The 9,162-nt window shown below is 36.6% G+C and overlaps 1 protein-coding gene across 1 annotated transcript; it reads left to right on the top strand.

Moving 5' to 3' along the window:
* The first annotated feature begins 6,038 nt into the window (after positions 1-6,038).
* Positions 6,039-8,215, top strand: LOC132057637 (ethylene-responsive transcription factor CRF1-like). Its single transcript, XM_059450262.1, has 2 exons — positions 6,039-6,092; positions 7,910-8,215. Exons 1-2 carry the CDS (start codon positions 6,039-6,041, stop codon positions 8,213-8,215), a joined length of 360 nt encoding a protein of 119 aa, XP_059306245.1.
* Positions 8,216-9,162: the final 947 nt, after the last annotated feature.

Here is a 9,162-nt window from a genome sequence, read left to right as displayed (position 1 = left end):
CGGAGATAAAGTTATTACAAAGTCGTATAATAAGTTGGATAATTGAGAAACTTGGAAAACATCGTGTGAGATGTTTTATGGAGCCTATTGGTGTTGATAATGTTGTTGTGATGTTGGTATTGTTGTTGTTGTTGTTGGTTATTGGATTGTGATTTCGGGCTAGGCATATAAACGGGGAGATGCTGCCCGAATTTCTGCAGATTCTAAATGGATTTAAATTAAGGGTTTAAGACGAGCATATGAAGATGAGCCTAACAATAGTATGAATGGTTGTATATGTAGATTACGAGGCTGCGAATGATCTTAAGTGAATTGCAAGACAAGAAGTAAGTTGGAAGTCGAGAAGTTATCTTCCAGGTATGTTAAGGCTAGTTTCTTTCTTCTAAAGGCATGATTCCTTTCTTATGAATCCAATAGGTGTTTTCCAAATGTCCCATGATCCCTTTATGTGAATCCATAAATGTTTTCCAAGAATATTCTTATTCTCAAAAGCTAGAAATTTATGATTCATAGAGTTCATGATTCAAAGGCATGACTTCTTTCTTGATAATCCATAAATATTTTCCAAAATGTCCTTATTTTCCGAGTCAAAGATTTATGATTCTATAATCTTTTATGACAACAACAACGGACATGTCTTTACAATATGAATGACGATGTTAAAGATGAGAATGTTTCTATGATGATTATGATGATGATGATTTTAATTCTAGAAATTCCAAAGCTTATGATGTTAATACTATTATGAGATTATTGATTGATTTTCTCGATTTTATTCATTGTTATTGATCTCACCTTATAATAATTGTTCCTTCAAGGTGAGATATAGAGATGATGATAATTCTATAATGAAAATCGGAGGTTACTCGATCTTATGTCACTCCGAAGTAGTTATAACTTTTATTTGGCTCTCATGCATGCATATATATATATATATATATATATATATATATATATATATATATATATATATATATATATATATATATATATATATATATATATATATATATATATATGTATGTATGTATATATATATATATGTATGTATGTATTTTTACTACAACCGAACCCGTCACACCCCAACCTTAGTAAGGCGTGATCGGCACTCGCACTCTACGGGAACCGAGCGAACCAAACTGTAACTCACGTTTTCTGTATCCCGAAAGGCAACATAAGGCCAAGGTACTATAAGCCATAGGGGCACAAGCCCAAAAGATAGCGTACTTACGTCTTCAAACTAATCTCGAGTGCATGTGCCGGTAAGGCTATCCATAATAATGATACAACATAGTACAAGTCAAGATAATTATAAGATATCTAACTGTGCATATCTGCCTACGAGCCTCTACAGGAGTACATGACATAAAGTGGCCGGAACAGGGCCCCGCCATACCCATGCAAATGCATAAGCAGCCATGCTGACTCACAGGGCAACTCCGAAGCAAGTGGAGTGCCACAACTCTGCCTGCCGAGCTGGTATCCTTACTGAAAGATCCGTCAAGCTGTATCTCAAGACCTGCGGGCATGAAACGCAGCCGCCCCGAAAGAAGAGACGTCAGTACGAGCAATGTACTGAGTATGCAAGGCGGAAAGTGCAACAAAATAGCCATAGACTAAAGATGAGAAGAATAAGAATCAACCTGGCATTTCTGAACTACCGATGGAAATCTAGCATATGTATACATACCTCTTTATCTTCTTGCGATCTTTACTAGGTCTATATACCTTACCATAGTCCTGGTTACCTTATCATCAAACGTTATCTGAACATGTGTTGCAGCGTGCAACCTGATCCATATATGATACATGTCTCTCTATACTCTCGCATGCTTAACCATATCTATGTGCAGTACTGTGCCTTTATCTTACTAATCATCCTATACTAACTTCCCAACTGATTAGTGGTAACTGCCCGACCAGCTGCAGTCCGGTGGTAATAACTGCCCGTCCGATTATCGCCCGACGGTAGAGCGCAACTGCCCGACTGATCAGCGGTAACTGCCCGATCGGCCGTAGCACGGTGGTAACTGCCCGACTGGCTGCAGTCCAGTGGTAAATATATACATCTACCCAACTGGTCGTAGACCAGTGGTAATTATAATCAACATCATAACTAAACTTCTACAAGTAGTCTCTATGCACTTCTCATGGTCATCACCTAACCCGTAGGGTCTACATAATCACATAAGACTTATAAGCACAACTCAGGCCATTAGTACTTCTTCCCGCTTGACTAAACATTAACCAAGTCCTAAGATACAACATAAACCTCTCTTCGAACACTAAATACCTCATTAGAGATCCTCTGCTAGAACTCTATTCATATCCTATAAAACATACCTTAAGAACCTGTTTCTAAACTCATTGGATTATTATTATGGAACCGTCGTCATGAACACGTCTCACCTTGAAGGAACAAAGTCATAAGATGAGATCAACATCAATAACTATGAAACAAGCTCAAGGATATCACAAGAACAACGGGAACTATAAGCTTTGGTACTTTTAGAAATGAGTTTATTGAAGATGTCATATATAGGTTCACAACAAAGGAATCATGCCTTAAGAAAGAAAGGTTTAGCCTTAACATACCTGGAATCTTGCTCCTTGAACTTCCCACTTATCTCCTGACTTGTAATCTACATATAAAATCGTTCATACTATTATTAGGCTCACCATCATACACTTGTCTTAAGCCTTTAATTAAAATCCCTTTAGAATCTGCCGAAATTCGGGCAGCATCTCCCCTGTTTATATGCCTAACCCGAAACCATAATCCAGCAACCAACAACAATAACAACAATACCAACATCAACCACAATATTATCAATACCAACATATTCCATAAAATATCCCACACGACATTTGTCCAATTTTTCCACCAACAAATCCACTATACGATTATTCTACAACTCTACTTCCGTAAATAAACTTATATCCATATCAATAGGGAAAGATTCATACCTTATTCTCGCTAGTACCGCGTTATCTCCAATATTTGCCTTGAATTCCAACCAAGATTCACCGTAAAACGATAGTATAATCGCAACTACGCGTTATCCAAACTTAAATCCGGAGATTATACTTAATTCACGTTAAGATCTAGTGGACAGAAGTTGGGAGAGTTTTCTAGAGAATTTGGGAAATATTTGGAATGTTCTTGGCTGAAAAATGAAGTTTAGGATCAGATTTGGTCCTTAAATAGTGGGTCAAATTCGGGTCGGGTCACTGTAGCAGTACTGTAGCAGCCCGGTTACTGTAGCAGCGTTTCTGCTCCGTCAGCCTAAATTGCAACGTCCATAATTCTCTACTCCGATGTCGTATCGATGAGCGGTTTGTTGCGTTGGAAACTAGACTCGACGAACTTCATTTTAGGCTTTTGCTTTGCTTCAAAACTTCTCATATACTAAAAGATATTCTTTGTCAATATTGGACCAAAATTTGCCCTTCATATTTTCCACAAAATCCAAGGTCTCAATAGCTTTTTCTTCAACTTCATTTGGTGCGAGACTTCCCGCATCCTCATATATCACTTTATCCATAAGTATACCTAATAATTATACCATTCCTTAAACCCGAAAGATGGCTCATCTTGATCATAATTCCACGTACTTGTACTTAAACTTAGCGAACGTTCATCTGGAAGTACGGGGTGTAACAAAGCCGCGCTATAGTCGGCGGGGTACGCACCTATTGTGCAACCAATGATCAGTTGGTATTACACACCGAGTCCCGAAAAGGCCGGGTACATTACACACCGAGTCCCGAAAGGGCCGGGTACGTTACACATCGAGTCCCGAGAGGGCCGGGTACATTACGCACCGAGTCCTGAAAAGGCCAAGTACGTTATGATGATGATATTATATATATGTATGTAAGAAAAAGTTTTTTTTAAAAGCTGAGCATGCATGACATCCGCCTGATGAGGCATCCAGATGTACAGGTTATCTCTCTTATTCCATGTTACCTTCCATATCTATATTATGTTGTTATTCATGCCTTACATACTCAGTACATTTTTCGTACTGACGACCCTTTCTTGTGGACGCCGCGCTCATGCCCGCAGTAGGCGGGGAGACGGATCGGACCCGTAGGTGTTATATCGACGAGATTCTCGAAGCACTCCACTTACTTCGGAGCTGCAGCCTATTTGGTATTGTCCTTATGATCATTTGTATTCTGCGTAGAGGCTCGTAGACATGTGTGTGCGGTTAGATGTTTTATAGCTCCACCGGTTCATATTGTTGTATAATATATTGGTGGCCTTGTCGGCTTTATTTTGAGCTCTTAATACTTTGATGTTAGCCTTGCCGGCTTTATGATATTCGTTATGTTGTGGCGACCTTGTCAGTCCGCATATGAACATATGTGTTGAATGATCGGATATTCCTATGTTGGGCCTTTTCTGCATGCAGGTGTTCTTTGAGTTATGGTTTATAATGTTCAAAGTGACAGATAAATCAGGTGGTTCCCGGCCTACGGGTCGGAGCCCGTCATACTCCTCGTAGGGGTGTGACAAGTACCGACCAATTGGTACAAGAAAAGTTGAGTGCATGTCTTCATCTAAATGCATTTTGTTTCCATGTTTACCCGTCAGCCATAACCAATTTAGACTATCCAAGCTCATAAAAGATGAGCAATCAAAATATGGAAAGTGATAGACATGTGTGCTTTACTAAAGCAAACAAATTTAACTAGGTAGGTTAAGATGTTCCAAAAACCTAGGAGCACAATTGGAGGTTGAAAGATTAAGATGTTCAACAAGCAGACAAATGTACCATCTTGAAGTATCGCACACAACTAGCATCTCTTTTAGAAGTTCTGAGATATCTTTTAATTTCACCCTAAATGGAGAAGAAAAAGTGAATATCTAAAAGCATGAAATATCATCATATAATATTAAAAGTGGGAAGCCCCTATGTCTAAAGTTAAATTATGAAAATACCATTTAAAAGTTAATTATTGACCCATTTACCCTCCACTAAATTATTCTTTCATTTGTAGTGTATGGAAAAAACAATTTATGAAATTTGTCTCAAAAATTAGCCGAAGATTTGTTACATCAAAGACAGCCACATCAGCAAGTATTCACTATACAATTAATATGAGTCAGTTTTAAAAAAAAAAAATTCTGCCTCTTTTAGCTTACATGAATTTCATCCGTTTGTTCCTTTTTTATTACGTATTATCTTTGCGTTTTAAATGTTCCATGTCCTTCACCTAAAAAAAACCCTTTTCTTATTTTTCTTCATTTATGTTTACAATTCAAACTTTTCACTTTTCATCTTCTATATAACTTAGTAACTCATTTCTTCGTTAGCCATTCATAAAAATTAAAAGTAGAATTTAAGAGTCCATTATATTAATGAATTAAATGTAGGCTAATCCAATAAATATGTGGAAGAGAAGCCCAAAGAACACCAACCAAAAACAACTATATAAAGGCAAGAAATGGTTTTCATTTTCCTTCAAGGATGCCTTTTCGTTTAGCAGATTTTTTTAATCTTCCATTTATGTTTTCACTACAAAAGTAGCGCAAATGCTAGGTGAAAGTGCTGCAATCACCTGTACTGGAATTCAAGCTACTCTCTTCTATGAGTTCAACTGAGTCAAAGTTACTTCAGAGTTGTTATGATTCCATAAAATAGATGTAATTGTTGGTTGATAAATGAGTACCACAAACTATAAGATCACATTATGTATGTATACGTGTAAACTATCTTTATGTAACTTTCCTTTTGTGTCCTGTTTTTTTGGAACTCTGGACATGATCTTCTGCAAATTAGAGTATATATAATTTTCCATAGTTAACAGATTTAAATTGCAGTCTATCCATTATTATTTATTGTTCATTCTCCTTTATTTTTTACAACTCTTATTATGCTTTGGACGGTAATGCCTTAACACTCTGCTATGCGGAATGTCCTCCTCCTTAGGTTTCTTATTATCCTCATTTTGCATGTAGAGAAAGTTGAAAATTAAAAGAGCTTTCTAAATTAAATTAGACTCTTAAACACTAGGAGAAAAAGGGCAAAATGTTTGTGAGAGACTCTAGATCTGCGGTTTCAACAGAGAAACACGTGAGCAGAGTACTAAATTTATCTTTTCAGAAATGCGCAAATAGAAGTCGGATAAGAAATACTCAAGAAGACATTTATGTTTACTTGATTTTTTTCCTTCTTTCCTATATATATATACACTTCAAGAAAAACTCAGATTTACAACGGATTATGATGACTTGACAAAATCATCAATGTGGATGAAATGAGCACGAAGCAAAAGATAAGAAGATTTAATTTTGAATTTCTCTTATTTGACAAATATTTGAAGAATTGTGATTAAAGAGATTAAAGTTTGGAAATATGCGTACCATTTAATTTTTTTCATTTACGATACAAACTTTGTAATATATATCTTGTGCTAAACGTGCAACGCACGTTCCCAGATACTAGTTACTTAAAAGCATTACCGAACCCCTATTTAAAAACTTGAAGGAAAATGATTGCTTAAGAATAGAGATGGATAAAGATAGAAGTTTGATTTATTTGTCCACAATAGTCTGGCAAACATTTCATATATCACATTTAAAAAAAAAAAAAAATCCCAATAGTTGGGGGTTAGCTAGCTTTAATTAGAGTTCGACTAAGGTACAATAAAATAGCAAATCATTTCTTAAACTCTAGCATCATCTAAGGATGAAGATGGTAGATTCATGAAATTGACATTCTTTGGTGGTGGGTTGATGAAGTTGATTTCTATTGGTGGTGGCTTGAGGATATTTGTCACAGCATCGACATCTCTCATCTTAATGGCCGCCCTATCATAAGTCATAGCAGCTTCTTCAGCGGTGTCAAATGTTCCTAACCTGATTCGAGTTTTTTTTCTTTCTTGTGTCACAAATCTCGGCCACTTACTTGCCCCATTTTTGTTGTCTAACCCTTTGTACTTCTTTACATGCCATGCATGTGTTGATGTAACACCTGTACTACACAACCTTCTCAATATATACTCAAGACAACTTTACTTCGGTATTAACAAAGCTGCACAGAGAAAAAGTCAGAAATCTATCACACTTCTCAAAAAAGAGTCAGAAGTTTGTGTGTTTTAGACGCACCTTTTAAGCTTATAATAATGTCTAGATTCTGCTGCTTTAGGTATTTGAGGTTTGCAGCTGTCTTTACTCTTGAACTAACTTAAATTCTTTGATGGATTTGTGAATTCTTCCATGTATGGAATTTTTCTATTTAAAAACACTAGGGACAGAAGCAAATCTAGGATTTTAAGTGAGTTGTTGTGTGAAGATTGATGCAGAACTTAACATAAATATATATTTTTAAGGATACTTATGTTATGATTCAGAGCCAATAGCGACAACTATGATACGTACAAATAAATATGATACGTACGGACAGATATGCGCGGGCAGATACATTGCGTTATTCCTGGAGCCGACAATTTTATTTTTAATTTGTTCGTTTATATATGTGTTTGTCGTCTACATTTCCTTCAACAAGCTTATGAAGATTTAGAGTACAATTACCTAGTTCTTTTGATAAAATGTTTGATGAATAATTTTTAAGTATAAAAACAACGAAAGAATTTCTGATTATAAATGAAGTTAACGCACTTATTAACGTTATTTGTTGTTTTCTCTTTTCCTAAAGCCATGGCCTCCAAAAAGCCCTCAAAAATGATGCAACTAGAAAATTGACCAATCAAGTCAGACAAAGTTCCAGTGTCCTGGTGCTTCCTGCACGAATTCACGTGCCGAGCCGCGGTGTCGCAAGCTCGTCTAATGTTGAGGGGGAGAAAGCTAAAGGAAAGAAGTCAAAGAGACATGAAAAGGCGTGTGAAAAAAGAAATAATCGCTGAGAGCGAAAAGACCAAGGCAATCTCGATGTAAAAGTCCAAAGAGAAGAAAGAGATTAAGCTGCCGGAAGGAGATGTGAAGAAGTACAAAGGGGTCAGGCAACGAAAATGGTGCAAGTGGGTGGCAGAGATTCGGGAGACACGAAAGAAAGTCCGATGGTTAGGAACATTCGATACTGCTGAAGAAGCTGCTTTGGTTTTCGACGAGGCGGCCATTGAAATGAGAGGTGTTGATGCTGTGACAAACATCCTCAAGCCACCATTAAGGGACCTACCATCAATGGAAAGCAACTTCATCAATCCACCATCTCCACCCTCAGATGATATTAGGGTTGAGAAATGATTTTAAAAAAATAATATTGACAGGGGCAAAAGTGCTAAAGAAGATCCAAATGGTCCACCTTATTGTAATATTACTGACTGATGTATGTCGTATGTGTTTTTTTTCCTTCTGTATTAGTGTGTAACAAGAAAATAGTTTACTGTTTCTTCATGTTTAGTTGGGAATTAAATATAGTTTTTGAACTACTTTATAATGAGAGACCGTTACCGTAAAATTGGAAAATAGTCCTATTCGTTCAGTGGAATCCTTGGACATATTGTTTATTAAAAAATAATTTTTTTTTCCTTCGTTGTGTTTGGCATTCTGGAAGAAAAGCAAGTGCAGAGAGTCTCTTTCTAAGAGTCAAATACTATCAAAGTGTGTTTAAATTACAGTGAAGAAACTTAGTCTTTGTTGATCCTTCGTGTTCAGAACTATAGAAAACCACAACCAGAAACTGGAAAAACCAGTAAGTAGAAAACGAAAACAGAAACTATGTAAAGTTGGAAAAATTGCAGAAATTAAGAAATATCCGAGACCACAGAATTCACTGTGTGTCCTTAAGGAATTTAACCCCCTCACTGTACCCGAGGTTATGGATTATTTCCTCCCAGGATAAAACGGATATACACAAGCGTCGGAGTGGCGGTACCTCAAACGCCTACGACTTCGACGAACTCAAATTCGGGAACGAAGCACACTAAGACTCGATAGTTTTTATTTCTGGAAAAAGTATGCTGAATTTGCAATGCTGGAAACATTTTAGTAGTCGAAAATGAGGCATTGCCTCAGTTTATATAGCTTCGAACATGCCTTTTCAGAATAGGCTTGGTGGCTGTTCGGAAAGGCCATGCCTTTTCCGAAAAAATAAGAACGTTGGGAAGTTGGGATTTAAATTTAATTAATTACCAATTAACCAATTAATATTTTTCCGCGGAAATTAAAAAATAATTTCAAAAATGAAGATT

Source organism: Lycium ferocissimum, chromosome 5 (assembly GCF_029784015.1).
Source record: "Lycium ferocissimum isolate CSIRO_LF1 chromosome 5, AGI_CSIRO_Lferr_CH_V1, whole genome shotgun sequence".
NCBI classification, from domain to species: domain Eukaryota; kingdom Viridiplantae; phylum Streptophyta; class Magnoliopsida; order Solanales; family Solanaceae; genus Lycium; species Lycium ferocissimum.
Note: the sequence above shows the minus strand (reverse complement) of the source record. Positions and strands in the feature narration are given on the sequence as shown.